The 15287-nt window shown below is 53.3% G+C and overlaps 2 protein-coding genes across 4 annotated transcripts; both read left to right on the top strand.

Annotated features, from left to right (window-relative positions):
• The first annotated feature begins 230 nt into the window (after positions 1-230).
• RBM42 (RNA binding motif protein 42) lies at positions 231-8138 on the top strand. Of its 3 annotated transcripts, none has more exons than XM_019710683.2 (10): positions 231-468; positions 706-841; positions 2141-2225; positions 2332-2406; positions 4071-4136; positions 4236-4390; positions 4904-5233; positions 5542-5659; positions 7610-7804; positions 7892-8138. In XM_019710683.2, exons 1-10 carry the CDS (start codon positions 341-343, stop codon positions 8002-8004), a joined length of 1401 nt encoding a protein of 466 aa, XP_019566242.2. In that variant the 5' UTR covers positions 231-340; the 3' UTR covers positions 8005-8138. The 3 variants fall into 3 exon arrangements, with proteins under 3 accessions (XP_019566242.2, XP_019566241.2, XP_019566243.2); XM_019710682.2 differs by having other exon boundaries at positions 4215-4390; XM_019710684.2 differs by lacking the exon at positions 4071-4136.
• Positions 8139-11657: 3519 nt separating this feature from the next.
• On the top strand, positions 11658-14099 carry ETV2 (ETS variant transcription factor 2). Its single transcript, XM_074315822.1, is given in 6 exon segments — positions 11658-11727; positions 11842-11919; positions 12213-12293; positions 12524-13003; positions 13531-13643; positions 13879-14099. Coding segments are annotated over 6 exon segments (1023 nt in total). The 3' UTR covers positions 14080-14099.
• Positions 14100-15287: the final 1188 nt, after the last annotated feature.

Here is a 15287-nt window from a genome sequence, read left to right as displayed (position 1 = left end):
GGACCAACTGACTGTAAGTAGCTCTCACTTGCCTACGTTCCTCCGCAAAGGCCCCAGCGCCACTGAGCTGTAACTAGTTTCTTCCACAAGTTCGTTTTTTCAACACTCTGATTGGCCTATATTCCTACTTGGGGTGGGCCTTCCGAATATGGTCAGTTTCTCATTGGCCCTCGTTCTAAAGGCAGCCCCTGTTGGCGTATGATGTCATGCGTCGGTGCCCGTCGCTTTGGCCTACGTCATCCGCGGGCGCCGACATTGACGAAGTCAGACCGTAGACAGCGGAACCGGCGGAGGCGACTGAGTCGTGGCGGTGGTAGCGGCGACAGCGAAGCCAGCAGCGATGGCCGGGGCGGGGCCGACCCCGGGACTTCCGGGTGCAGGAGGACCTGTGGTCCAGGGCCCTGGCGCCGGCATCCCGGGCAAGATCGGCGAGGAACGCTTAAAGGAGATGGAGGCGGAGATGGCCCTGTAAGCCCCGCGACAGGGCGCGATAAAAGCCGTCCCAGAGCCAGAGCCGCCGAGCCCTGGAGCCTCCAGGCCGCAATATGCCCGACATATGGCTCTATCAGGAGGAAACGGGACCTTCGGGATTGCGGGGGCGGGAGTAAGGAGAGGTTGGCAGGGGTGAAGGCGCTGTCACGATATAGTCAGCGTTCCAGACTTGGTGCAAGGTCCTGAGCTGTGGTGTCTGTCCTGCTCTCCTAGGTTTGAGCAGGAAGTTCTGGGTGCTCCGGTAACCGGAATCCCAACTGCTGTGCCCACGGTCCCCACGGTAGAAGCGATGCAAGTCCCAGCAGCTCCTGTGATCCGCCCAATTATCGCCACCAACACATACCAGCAGGTACGTCTGAGCTAAGGCGTATAGGTCAGAGAGCACAGTACCTCGAACTCAGTGCTTGTATACAGAGAGCTATTGACATGTTGGCTTGTTGATTAATTTGCATGGCAATTTAATATTTTATGTGCCAGGTGCTGAGGACACAGTAATGACTAAGTCAAACTATTTCTGCCCTTTGGGAGCTTATGTTCTAGAGTATGTTGTCCAGTAGAACTTTATGCAATGATGGGAACGTTCTGGATCTATTTAAAATATATACTTAAATAGTTCCTCATTCTTATTAGTCACATTCAAGTGCTCAATAGCTAGCTATACATGACTAGTGGAGAGACTACTAAAAAGAAAACAAGCAAATGAAGCCTGTTCATCCTGTCAACAAATAATTTTTGGGTGCCTTCTATGCACCAGGCACTATTCTAAGCATTAAGCACATAGCAAAGAACAAATCAGAGAACAACAGTCACTACCTTTTTGGAGTTTACATTTTGCTGTGAAGAGACAGGTCAGAGTACAGTCAGAAGGGCAGAGGTTTATCAGCACAGTCAGGGAAGGCCTTCCTGAGGAGGTGACATTTAAGCAAAGATATAAAGGACATGATGGAGGGAACCATGCACATATCTGGGAGAAGAACACTGCTAGTGCAAGGGCCATGAGGCAGGTGTGTGCCTGACATGTTCAGGGAACGGCAGGGAGAATAGTGTGGCTAGAGTGCAGTGAGCAAGGGGGAGGGTGGGCGGAAATGAGGACAGAGAGGTGATAGAGACCAGATAGGGTAGGGCCTTGTGGGCCACTGTAAGGGCCTTGGTTTTCACTCTGACATGGGAAGCTATTGAAAGATTTTGAGCAAAGGGGTGATATGGTCCAACTTAGATGTTAACAGGGTCGCTCTGGCTGTGTTTGGAGAACAGATTGTAGGGGGCAAAGGGCAGAATCAAGGAGACTAAAGAAGAAGCTACTGTAATGATCTAGGCAAGAGACAATGGTGGCTTCGACCAGGGTGGTGGCATAGGAGATGGGAGGACAGGCTAGACATAATTTCAGATGGTGCTAAGTGTTATGGGGCAGATGAAACAACAGGATGGTGAGAAAAGTTGCTACTGGGAGTTGCTGAGGACAGCTTTAGCTAGCGTGATCCCAAAAGCCTCCCTGAAAAGTGCCATTTTAGCTGAGACCTAAAGGTTAACAGATGGCCAGCCCCACGGAGAATGCAAAGAATGAAACCCTTGACCACCCAGAGTGAACCAGCCAGGGCAGTTTGTGAGCACTGAGTCAGGCCCCTCACCCCAACCTCCTCCCCAACAGGTCCAACAGACTTTGGAGGCCCGGGCAGCCGCTGCAGCCACAGTGGTTTCTCCCATGGTTGGTGGCCCTCCTTTTGTGGGCCCAGGTAAGTAAGGAGTGGTAGGGTGAGGGAGCCAGGGGATTAGGCAGGGTGGTAAGAAGGGATGCCCGGGACTATCCTCCCACCATCCTTGTCTCTCCCCTCCCAACAGTTGGCTTTGGCCCTGGTGATCGGAGTCACCTGGACAGTCCAGAGGCTCGAGAAGCCATGTTCCTGCGGCGAGCAGGTAGGTCTGGGGCCAGGAAACCCACATTTAACCAAGCACTCTAGTTTCGACTACTTCGGCCTCTTGCTTAAATCATTGCTCTAACTCACCCTTTCCATTTCATCCCCACCCTGATTTTGTCATCTTCCTAAAGCACAAACCTGATTCTGTACTTCAAGTCATTTTGCCTTAACAGGGCTTAACCTGATTGTTGCAAACCAACCTCCTACTGTCACTTCTAATCCCTACCCTTTGCTATGTTTCCTCATAGCACTTAACTCCTTCTCCAACAAGCTATATACTTTTTTATTATTTTTTGCTTCCTCTAAAATATAAGCTATGTGAGGGGTAGAAGTCTTGGTGCCGGCAACATAGTAAGCATTATATGTTATCTGTCGATGGGATGAATAAACAAACCGTCAAACCAGCAACAAGCTCCTCACCTGGCAGTCAAGACCCCACATCGCCGAGCCCCTTGCAGAGAGAGATCCTTACATCCTCCCCAGAAGCCCTAAATGTTACGGGGATGTGCCAGCAATGCTTTTCTTGAAGTTCTCTCCCTTGCTCACTTGCCCAACTGTAACCTTCCAAAACCTATCAGCTAAACCAAAATTAGACTAACCAAAGTCAACTAAAATCTGTCCTCTCCACAGGCCATTCTTTTTGTTGTTGAGGTGACCTTTTTTACACACAGTCAATTTTTGTGACATTACTACCTTATGTGTTTGAAAAGATTATGTGTCCTGTAAAGTTCTGGTACAATCTCTATAAGATCAAACATGTGTTACTTAAATCCTGTTATACTTTTTGTATCTGGTATCTGAGAAATTTTAACATCTCTTCCTCTTTACGGTTTTGATCAAAGTGCAGATCTGACTTAGTCACCCTGCCCAGCTTCCAACCCTGCTGTGATTCCTTGGTGCCCTCAGGAAGATATCCATGGCTCAGCCAATAAGGCTATGCTGGGAGGCCTGCTGACCTCTTGGTCATTCTCTTATGATGCTCTCTAACTCCTAACATCCTCAATTACAATTATACTAAACTGCAAAGGGAGGAAGATTTTGTTTATAAATGTTCTCCTTTGCCAGTACTATTTCCACTCACCTTTTGCCTAACTCTTCATTATCCTTTGGGTTTCAGCTCACAGGTCCCTTTCTCCAGGAAGCCTTCCCTAGTTCTCCTGGATAGGTCAGAGCGCTCCTCTGGGCTCCCAGTTCTCTCTGGGCGTCCCCGTCCTAGCCCCAGTCACCATGCCTGGGCTTTCTCTCATCCCGGCCTTGATCACTCTGGGCTGTCACTCTGGTGATGGGTCTCTTCCCTCCTACTCTGGACCAGGAGCTCCCTGAGAGCCTTTGGTCTTTTGGTGTGTCCCTGGCATTGCCCAGATCAGGGACAGGCCCAAGGGAGATCCTCAGTGATAAATTTCTGCTAAGTGAACAAATGAAAAGATCCCTGCATCTCCCAGAAGGCTCCCCACACTCTTCTCCAGGATTTCTTGGATGCTGAGAGTACCCTCCTCTCTCTCTCTCTCTCTCTCTCTCTCTCTCTCTCTCTCTCTCTCTCTCTCTCTCTCTCCATCCCCCTCCCCCATCTCACACACACACACACACACACACACACACACACACCTTGCCCCAAGTGCCCTGGTCCCCCATGACATGCACCCCCATCTCTCTCTCCCACAGCTGTGGCCCCCCAGAGGGCCCCTATCCTGCGTCCGGCCTTCGTCCCCCACGTGCTACAGAGAGCAGGTGAGGGGCCAGGATCACCATCCCTGCCACATAACTCCCTTCCTAAGCCCTCTAACTCCCCCACTAACACCCTGACAGATTCTGCTCTTTCTTCTGCAGCAGGAGGCCCTCGCCCTATGGCTCTGCGGCCCCCTCACCAGGCCCTCGTGGGCCCCCCTCTGTCTGGGCCCCCTGGACCACCTATGATGCTACCACCGATGGCTCGGGCCCCGGGGCCCCCACTGGGCTCCATGGCTGCTCTGAGGCCTCCCCTGGTGAGTGTGGACAGGGAGCTGATGGTCAGAAGTGCAGTGGGTAGGGAGACACTCAATCCTGGTCTGATGGGCTATGTCTAAGTGTGCCTTTTCCCTGGCTTTTCATGTCTCTGACTTCTTACTCTCTGACTTTGTCTCTGTTGTTCTCTGTATTTCTGTGGCCAAATCTTTCTATTTTTCTTTCTTTTTGTGAGAAAAGTGTATAAAGAAACAGATGCTGTGGGTGTATTTCTATCTCTTTCTCCATTTCTCCTTGGATTGTCCCTTTTTGTTTTTCTGTCTTGATGTCTTTCTTTGTCCTTCTGTTTGTCTCTGTGTGTGTATGTCTGTCTGTCTCTCTGCCTGTGTTTCTCTGTCCCTGTGTCTGCCTCTCACTAGAGACTCCTTTCTCTGTCTAGATGTCTCTTGCCTGCTCTCTGGCCCTCAGGCCCTTTGCTTTGTTACACAGGATGGGAATGGGAGTAAGGTCTGAGCCTTGAGCTGACCCCCCTCATTCTCTCCTCTTGCCCACAGGAAGAGCCAGCATCCCGAGAGCTGGGCCTAGGCCTGGGTTTGGGCCTGAAAGAGAAGGACGAGGCAGTGGTGGCTGCAGCAGCCGGGCTAGAGGACGCTAGCGCAGCAGTAGCTGTGGGGGCAGGAGGTGCCCCAACTGGTCCTGCCGTCATTGGGCCCAGCCTACCACTGGCCCTTGCCATGCCTTTGCCTGAACCTGAGCCCCTGCCCCTCCCGCTGGAAGTTGTGCGAGGCCTGCTGCCCCCACTACGCATTCCTGAGCTCCTCTCCCTGCGTCCTCGGCCCCGGCCCCCACGGCCTGAGCCACCGCCTGGCCTCATGGCTCTCGAGGTAAGCAGGGAGCATCGCAGTGTGGGGACAGAAAGGGCTGAGAGGGCAGACAGGAGCCCATGGACTTCCACACGCAGAAGCACATGTAGTCCTCTATCAGTGGACGTAGGAGGATCCCAGGAAATTGGAGGGGCTGGGAGGATGTCGGAGAGAGGGTGGCAGACAGACATATCTCAACCCAGGAGCACATCCAGTCCTTTAACTATGGAGGCAGGAGGGCCAGGGGGCAAAGGAAGGTGAGAGGGGGACAGACGGGTTCAGAAGACTCCAACACCAAGTCTTTGCACCCCGTCCCCTTTCCTCTGCAGGTCCCAGAGCCTCTGGGTGAAGACAAGAAGAAAGGAAAGCCAGAGAAATTGAAACGCTGCATTCGCACGGCAGCTGGGAGCAGCTGGGAAGACCCCAGCCTGCTGGAGTGGGATGCAGGTAAGTGGGCCCAAGTGCAGAGTCAGGTACTGCTCAGCCACGGTCAGGGCAAGCCTTCTTCCTTGGGGCAGACACAGGGAAGGTGAACCAGGTAACTGCACGACTGCCTCCTCTCTGTAGGGCAGGCACTGTTAGCGCACTTCGTGGGGGACTGGCTGTGGCGCTAGGGGTGGGCCTTCATCCTGCCACTGAGCAGCATGCACCTTCTGACCTGTTTTATTCATGAGGGACTTGGATTGCTAAAGGTGAAAGCTTTCTTTTTTCTCCCAACTTCTTATGAAAAATGTTAAACACTGAACTGCACAGTGAACAGCCATGTGTCTACCAGCTAGATTCAGCAATTAATATTTTTGCTATATTTACTTTATCTCTCTGTGTATGTATGTGTTTTAGGGTTTTGTTCAATCATTTGAAGCAAGTTATAAATTATCACTTCACTCCTAAATACCTCGGTACTCATGTCCTAAGGAAAGTGACATTCTTTCTTATCATAATACCATTAACATGTAGGAAAACTAATAGTAATTCCATGGTATCTCATATTCCATTTAAATTGAAATTGACCCAATTCTTCCCAAACTATGATAGCTATTTTTCCCTTAAACCAGGATACATGCAGTTTTATGTCTCTAGATTATCTTTTAATGAGAATGGTCCTCCTGCGGCCTTGTCTCGTGTATAATAATTTTTGAAGTGTCCAGGCCACTTACCTTGTAGAAAGTCCCACCCTCTGAGTTTGTCAGATTATTTCCTCCTGGGTTGGCCTAAATTGTTCACAGAAGCCATGGGGCAACCACAGTAGTCACCGAGGAAAGGAACCTACCTCCCGTCCCAGTCCATGACTTCTGCATCTTCTTCTGGGACCTACCCACCCCAGGCTAGGGCTATAGCAGCACAGTACAGACTGTAGACCCTAGTTCTGTTACCTTGGACAAGTCACGGAGCCCATCCAGCCTCATTTTCCTCATCTACAATAAGGAGTAATAATAGTCTATGCCTCCCAGGGAAGGGATTTTTTTTTGTGGGGGGGGGGGAATATTGGGGAACACCGTTTTTCTAGGACCCATCAGCTCCAAGTCAAGTCTTTTTTTTTTCCAATCTAGTTGTGGAGGGTGCAGCTCACTTGCCCATGTGGGAATCGAACCGGCGACGTTGGTGTTATGAGCACTGTGCTCTAACCCACTGAGCCAACCGGCCGCCCCTTGGAGAAGGATCAGGCAGTGTGTTCAGGTGTCAGAGACTCAAGGGGGAATTAGAGTGGGTTTTGCAGAGGAAACGAGCTGAGGAAAGATGAAGTCTGTGGTACTGGGGTGCCATTATGGGGTAGGGTACAGCGATGGCAGGGACCAGGGGATGTCCATAGGGTTGTGTCCAGGAGACCAAGAACCTTTCGGATCACTTCCAGATGTTCTGTGGGGATCTGGGTAATGAGGTGAACGATGTTATCTTGGCACGTGCCTTCAACCACCTCCCATCCTTCCTTAAGGCCAAGGTGATCTGTGACAAAGGGATCAGAGGAGAGGCCAGGGCTGGGACAGTTAGGGGCTTCATCATGGGAACGGGTGAGATGGCCCTAGGGTGGGGAAGGGTAGTGCAGTTAATTAAAAGTAAGGACTCTGGAGCCAGATGACCGAGTTCTTATCCCAGGGGCTCTACCACTTGCTGGTTGAGTAACTTTGGGCAGGTGACCTGACCTTCTGTGCCTCAGTGTAAAAAGGTTTTTGGGATGTCAAATGTGTTAAAACCTCATGAGTACGCAGCAGAGAGCCTAGCACAGGGGAAAGACCATCCAGGTGTTGGCAGTTATTACTAAGGGGGCTTTGGGCAGACTGCCACGGAGACAGAGGGAGGAGGGCTCAGGGGTGCCTCTAGAAACCATGGGGCCATTTCAATAAGGCAGTCACTGGGCCAGGCTTCTGCATCTTCTGACCTCCTTTCTCCCAACCCCAGATGACTTCCGGATCTTCTGTGGGGATCTGGGTAATGAGGTGAACGATGACATCTTGGCACGTGCCTTCAGCCGCTTCCCATCCTTCCTTAAGGCTAAGGTGATCCGCGACAAGCGCACGGGCAAGACCAAGGGCTACGGCTTCGTTAGCTTTAAGGACCCCAGTGACTATGTGCGTGCCATGCGTGAGATGAATGGTGAGTGAGGCCTCCCCTAGGGAAAGCGCGTGTGATGGGCGTGTGGCCAAAACCCCAAGCCTGACCTTGAATCCTCCATTCCCACAGGGAAGTATGTGGGCTCGCGCCCCATCAAGCTGCGCAAAAGCATGTGGAAGGATCGGAACCTGGATGTGGTGCGCAAGAAGCAGAAGGAGAAGAAGAAGTTGGGCCTGAGATAGGGTCTGGGGCCGGGCACCCGCTCCCACCCGGCCAGACACTGGCTCCTCCCCGACAGTTCTCTTTGGAAAACCCCCAACTATCCACCTACCCATCCTCCCCAAAACCAGTTTCAATAAATTTTTGTTCATTTCCATCCCTGGTTGGGCTTGGAAGCACTCTTTGGGGTACAGGGCTTGACATCCCCCTACCTGGGAATAGTGGGGTGTCTTGAAAGTTTACCCAGATAGACATGCACGTGGGCCTTTTTCAGTCTCTACTGAGTACCCATTACATCTTCTGGAAACCCCTTAAGTACACACTGAGTGCAGCCCATTCCACAGGAGAGGGAGTGGAGGCTATGGCAAGACTGAAGCCAAGTCGAGGCTCAGACCCATGCTCTTCTGACTCCAGCCTGTGTTCTCAGCACCAAGGTAGGGCATCTGGTGGATGCTGCCCTTCTGGAGCTCACAGCCTTCTAGGCTTTCATCCATTCAACAAACTCCCCTAGGGCCTACACAGTGCTAGATACACAGCGGTGACTGAAACAGTCCCAGGCCCTGCTCCCTCAAGAACTCCTGGTCCAGTGGCAGAAGACAGGCGCATTGCCAGACAGGGATGGCTCAGACTGGTCACGGTTGGGATGGGGGAGCCCAGGGTACAACCTGATTGTTAAGAGGGCTTCTTGAAGGAACTGGCCATTTCTGAGACTCTCATTCTCTTCCTGTTGTTCTATCCCAGTCTCTGCAGTTCTCACCCTCTGGATCTGAGACTTTTCCAGTTTCTTCACTCTGCCAAATACCAGCTGACTTCTCGTGCTATATGTCTCTGTGTGGGTCTCCTTGAGCGTTTTTCTTTGTCTTTCTCTGATTGCCCCTCTGTTTCTTTCTAAGCAGCTGTATCTGAGTCAATTCTTCCTCTGTATCTGTGGGTCTCTTCCCCCCGCCATCTCTTTTCCCAACTCCCCGCTTGAAGTGTCTGTGCAGGACCTTGAATATCAGACTAAGCCTAGACTTTACCCTGAAGGCAGCAGCCAGCCCCACGAAGCTGAGACAAAGTTCAAGCAGGGAACTGGCATCACGGTTCTGCACTTTAGAAAGAGCCCTGAGACTTCTGTGGCCTGAGGTCTGGATGGAAGCTGGGGCAGGGCTGAGGCAGAGGAGGGAGATTACATGGTTCGAGCATGAGGGGATGAGGGTCCTCCAGGGGCATAGCTGACAACCCTGGATTGGGAGGAGACGTGGGGGGAGGGGGAAACTGCCAAGACCTCTCAGGGAAGCTGGTCACCCAGGAGAGGTGTCAAATTTCCTGTTCCTGTCTTTCCTTGCTGCCCCCTCTGATGTCATATTTTCCAATCTGGTCAGAGGGGTGAGGGCCTCCTTCCCCTGGAGGAAGTGCCCTTTATGCCCCTGCCACCTGGGCTGGACCACCCGGCTCCCCTGGACCATTCACATCCCACCCCCATATCACTAGCCCTCCCTACTCCTGACCTGCTTCTGCTCACTGCAACCATGAGGGCAAGGGAGGGGATGGGAAGGAGAATGATTCCAGAAGGAGGGTTTCTTTTTCTTTTTCTTTTTTTTTTAAGATTTTATTGGGGAAGGGGAACAGGACTTTATTGGGGAACAGTGTGCACTTCCAGGACTTTTCTCCAAGTCAAATTGTTGTCCTTTCAATCTTAGTTGTGGAGGGCGCAGCTCAGTTGCTGTTGCTAGTTGCCGTTGCTAGTTGCAGGGGGCACAGCCCACCATCCCTTGCGGGACTCGAGGAATTGAACTGGCAACCTTGTGGTTGAGAGCCCACTGGCCCATGTGGGAATCGAACCGGCAGCCTTCAGAGTTAGGAGCACGGAGCTCTAACCGCCTGAGCCACTGGGCCGGCCCCAGAAAGGAGGGTTTTAAATGTGTACATTTAAGTCCTCCTGAGGATAGGGAAAGATCAATTGTGGGATTGAGAGACAGGTGGACAGAAGTGGAGCGATGTAGCAAGTAGAGATGGAGAGATGGAGAGGGAGGCGTATGTAACCTAGTAAGTGGCTCTCCCTCTTAAGGCCCAGTTTCCTTTCTGTAACATGGAAAGAAGAGCAGAGCCCACACCCCCATACCTCGCATCCCACAAATGGCAAGTGATCAAGCTGAGTGAACACTGGACAATGCCCATATTAAAGAGGTTACTTTTAATGGTAAATATTTACTTATTAGTATAGCAGGATGGGTACAAGCACCGGCTTGAAAGCCAATCCACCCGGGTTTAGGGTTGCCAAATTTAGAAGATAAAAATACAGGACACCTAGTTAAATTCAAACTCCAGATAAACAACAAATAATTTTTTAGTATGTCAGTGTGTCCCAAATAGTGCATGTATGTATATGTTACATGTACACATGGGTGTGGCTTTTTGGGGGGGTTATTGCTGAATCATTTGAAGCAAGTTACAGACGTCCTAACACTTCACCCCTAAATATCTCAGTGTTCATATCCTTACAGAGACATCTTTCATATCATACCATTATCACATCTAAGAAAATTAATAATTCTATATCTCATATTCAGTGCATACTCAAATTCCCCCATTTGTCCCAAACTATTATAGCACGGAAGAGCATGGACTTTGGAGATGAAGAGAAGTGGGAGGAAGCCTGCCTCAATTTCCTCTTTCATAAAATGAGGATAAGTGTAGTACCTACCTGAAAAGAAGATTAAACTAAGGCTCATGGCACTGTTGGTGCCCTGCAATAAGCCCTCAATAAATGTTAGCTATGACTGGTGTTATTGTTTACATTGTTGATGCTATTGTTATCATGATTGACACACCCCTGGAGCAGCCCCAGGAAGTCTTCCTCAAAGCCCTCGGAAGGGGAGAACTCTGCCTGGTCAGGGATCCTGGTCCGCCTCCCCCCACCCCATCCCCCCCGCAATCCTCCTGCGGATTGTGACGTAGGCCCATCGCGTCGGCTCACCGAGGGTCTGGCCGGAAATCCCCCTTCCTGTTGCAGATAAGCCTGGCGCAGCCCAGCTGACCCCAGACCCTCCTCCCCCCATCACACCTCATGTCGCAGGATCAAGTCCCCAAGACGGAGAACCTGTCCACAAGCCCCCTGCCCCGCCCCCATCACCCCCTAAACACTCTGCACCCCCAGTCGCCTAGCCTACTGCTCCCCAAGCTACTGCCCAAGTCCAAGCCACCCCTGCAGCAGGACAGCCCCAGCTATTGGGAGGCGGCTGGCCATCCCTGGGAGGGGGGAGTGTGGCTCGGCCCCGCCCCGGCCCCCTGCAACTCGACCCCAGCTTCGACCCCCAGCTCTGACGTCTTGGAAAATTCCCCCCTGCCCAGGCCCCCAGGGGAGGGGGTACATGCTATGAAATGGGGCTGAGACCCCCAGCTGGAGGCAGAGGGACCCGCCAAAGGTGAGCCATGAACTGGGGACTGGAGGTCTGGTGGCCTGGACTCTTGGGTCTCAGGAAGGAGAGAGCTGAGGTCACTCACTCCTGGTCTGAGAGAAAAGGGCACTGGAAGCCAAGATTCCAGGGTTCTGGGGCAGAAGGGAGCAGAGGCCTGGACTCCTGGGTCTGAGAGAAGCAAGGAATGGGGAGCCAGACGGCAGGGTCCCTAAGTGTCACTAGCTTACCCTGTGCCTTTGCACCCCCTCCCCCCAGAACACTCACAACGAGCATCCATGGATTTGTGGAACTGGGATGAAGCATCACCACAGGAAGTGCCCCCGGGAAACAGGCTGTCAGGGCTGGGTAGGCTGCTGGGGGGCAGAAACAATGTGTGTGTCTGGGGGGGGGGGGGCGGTTACCCAGGTGCGGCGGGCCTCCACTGACCCTGACTGGCCCTAACCTCCTGACTCTCTGCAGAAGGAGCTGAGTTCGGCTTCTATTTCCCTGAACTGGAGTACCAAGGGGACACGCTGACAGAGGAGACATGCTGGAAAGGTGTTTGTGGGCTGGGACCCCTCGGTGCTGGGGAAGGTGAGAGTCTGGGCTCTTCGGTCTGAGAGAGGAAGGGGTCTTGCTAGGACTCCTGGAGGTTGAATGGGCTGAGGGCTGTGGGCTTGAACTCCTGAGGTTGAAAGAGGAGGGGGCCTGGGTCCGGAGCCCTAAGTCTGAATGAGTAGGGGTTAGGGAGTAATGACTGAGAGTAATGACTCTCAGTCCTCGGCAAAGACTACTGGGTGAGTGGTTGAGGAGGGTCTCTAGTCATTGCTCACATCCTTCCCTAAATTCAGCTAAGTAATTACGCCTCGCAGGGCTCTCACAGCGGGACTGGGGCTCGGCGTCACCGCACCTGGAAGCATTATGGGGGACTGGTGAGTGTGTGCGGAGAGGCGGGGGAAGAAGGGGTCTGGGGTTCTCCACCGTGGTTGAAATTTAGCCTTCCCGATCTTTGAGGGAAAACGAAGACAGGACGGGATGCCTATCATCCAGGTGTCCTGCCCTAAATCCCGGAGCCTGGGGCCTCAGGTGCCAGGGCCGAGAGCTTCGATTCCTAGATCCCCCAACGGGGATCCCCTCACTTGGGGTCTGTTCCTCCTCACAGAGCACGCCCCTCATCCTCTTCCGTGGTCGGAAGACTGGACCCACCTGGCGTGTACTGGCTGGGATGCTTGGAGCCGCGTCTCGCCGGCCATGGGCCCCGCCCCTCCTGGCCTGGGCCCCGCCCCCTTCGCTGGGTCTGAAGGAGTAGCGGGCCAGAATTACACCGCCGCCGCGGAAGGGGCCAGCTCGTGGTCGGGCGCCCCCACCGCGGCCAGCTCCACCACCTGGGACTGTTCTATTGGCCCCGACCGCGCCACCTACTGGGGCAAGGGCCTCGGCGGGGAGCAGCGCGCCGTCTATACCACTTCTTGGGGTGGGCCTGCGGGCTCGGACTATCCCACCTCCTGGGACTCGGGGCTGCACACGGATTGCACCACCTCTTCGAAGGAGTACCGGAGTTCAGATCTCACCACTAACTCCGAACTGAGGCAGCAGTCGGACCGCGCAATTTTGGCTCGTGACTCCAAAACTAACCACCGAGGTGAGAGGTCTGTGAGACTTCGTAGGGAGGGAGCAAAGCCCGAGTCTCTTGAGGCAGGGCCTAGGCTCCTAAGGGCGGAACCCGGGAAACTGGCGGTGAGGGGGCGGGGCTTAGATACCTAAGAGTTGGGAGAAGAGGAGGCGGTGGTCCTCACTCCTAAATCATGAAGGAGGGGAGGAAAAGACATTGGTAGTCTTCTAGGGAGCAAGGGACGAGGACCTAGGCTCCTGGATTGAGAGGCATGAGGGTCTGGATGCCTGGGTCCCCAAGGTGGGGCAGCCGAACTCCTACATCCCCGAGATGGGAGCCCCGGATGTCTGGGTCCCCAAGGCCGACTCTTGGGTCCCTTACATGGAGGGATCCGGACTCGCTGGTCCCCGAGGAGAAGGGGTTCCGGACTCCTAGGTCCAGAGTTGAAAAGACCTGGACCCTTGGATCTTCGAGGTGAGGGAGCCCGGACTCCTGGGTCATCGAAGCAACATGGACGGGCCAGGAAGCCTGAGTGTTTACCTACCTTCACCCTGCAGGTCCCATTCAGCTGTGGCAGTTTCTCCTGGAGCTACTCCAAGATGGGGCGCGTAACAGCTGCATCCGCTGGACAGGCAACAGCCGCGAGTTCCAGTTGTGCGACCCCAAAGAGGTGGGACCGCTTCCCAGACCCACTAAGTCCCGCCCCAGTCTCCTCTTGTTCAACCTGGCCCCGCCATTCATTTTGCCTAGTCCTTGGCCCCACCCCACCCTCGCCCTCAACTCCACCAGGCTCTGCCCAGCCTAAACCGTGTCCGGACTGTACCCGAACTCTAACCACGACGCCTTTGCCAAACCGCTCCCCACCCCCCACCACCACCCCAGACTAAGCCGGGCCTCCGCCCTAGGTGGCGCGGCTGTGGGGAGAGCGCAAGAGGAAACCCGGCATGAATTACGAGAAACTGAGCCGAGGCCTGCGCTACTACTATCGCCGCGACATCGTGCGCAAGAGCGGTGGGCGCAAGTACACTTACCGCTTCGGGGGCCGCGTGCCTGGCCTAGGTTATGCAGACCGCGAGGTGGGAGGGCAGGGAGCAACGACCCAATAAAAATATCCCGTCAAAATTCATCCGCGTGCTGTCTGCATCTTTTCCACTGATACTGACCAGACCCACCGCTGGGGACCCGGTGTGTGTGCACCACCACCACCACCACTATCCCACCCCACCCGGCCTGTGTGATCCCAAGATACACCATGACCAAAACAGACCCAGACCCTTAGGGAACCTACTGTGTGCTCACTGTGTAATGGGACATGCAAAGGACTTAAACTCAGTTCCCCTAGGATCTACTGTGTGCTTGCCCTATGCTGGGGCTTGTGAAGAAATCTGACCCGGTTACTAACTTGCGAATTTACCCACTCTGCCCCCCTTGAAAAGAGGACTGAGGCTCCAAAAAGGGCTTACTGTGTGCCCTCACAGTGCTAGGGACTATCAAGGAATTAGACCTAGTGCTTGCCCCCCAAAACCACCGACTGTTTTCACATTCCAAGCTGGAGGACATAGAATTCAGACCTAGACCCCAAGGATAGCCTACACCAATCTGGGAACCACTGAGCCCCTAAAGAGAGCCAGCTGAGTGGTCCTGCTGTAGGTGATGCCTGGGATTCAGCAGTGACCAAGATAACTCTGGACCCTGCCCTTAGGGAGCTCACAGTCTATGGTGGGGCAGACCCATCACCAGACTGGGATAGCCCACAACAGTCAGGGCTGGGATGGGGAAACTCCAGGGGGCTGGGGGATCCAAAAGGAGGGACCTGACCTAATCTGGGGCAGGGGAGGTTAGGGAAGGCTTCCTGAAGGAGAAAACAGCTGGCTTGAGGTCAGGTAGACAAAGAATGTTCCAGGCAGAAGAAACAGCATAAGCAAAGGCCTGGAGGTAGAAGATCTCACAGTACTGTTCAATGAAGTAAAGTATCACTGTATTGGAGAGTGGACCATGGGTCAGTTCACAAAGGATCTGTAGGGCCATGGTAAGCAGGCTGGACTTTGTCCTGAGGGCACAGGGGAGCCATGGAAGGGTTAAGCAGGCAAGGGATTTGGACTTTAGGAAGATATCATTTAAGGGGGTGAATACAGGCATATAAACAGGTAGTTCCACAAATAATTGAAATGTTGATAAACACAGAATGTGTAAGAGGCCCCTGATCAATAAGGCCTGGACGTTGCACCCAACACAGTATCTGGAAAGCTTTGGAGGCCAGACCAAGAGGAGGGATGAAAGCAGTTCTCTTTCACAGCTCCTTCTTCCAGTCCCC

The sequence above is a fragment of the Rhinolophus sinicus genome, linkage group LG11 (assembly GCF_036562045.2).
Source record: "Rhinolophus sinicus isolate RSC01 linkage group LG11, ASM3656204v1, whole genome shotgun sequence".
Lineage (NCBI taxonomy): Eukaryota > Metazoa > Chordata > Mammalia > Chiroptera > Rhinolophidae > Rhinolophus > Rhinolophus sinicus.
The sequence above is the reverse complement of the archived record's forward strand: the minus strand, read 5'-3'. Positions and strand labels throughout refer to the sequence as shown.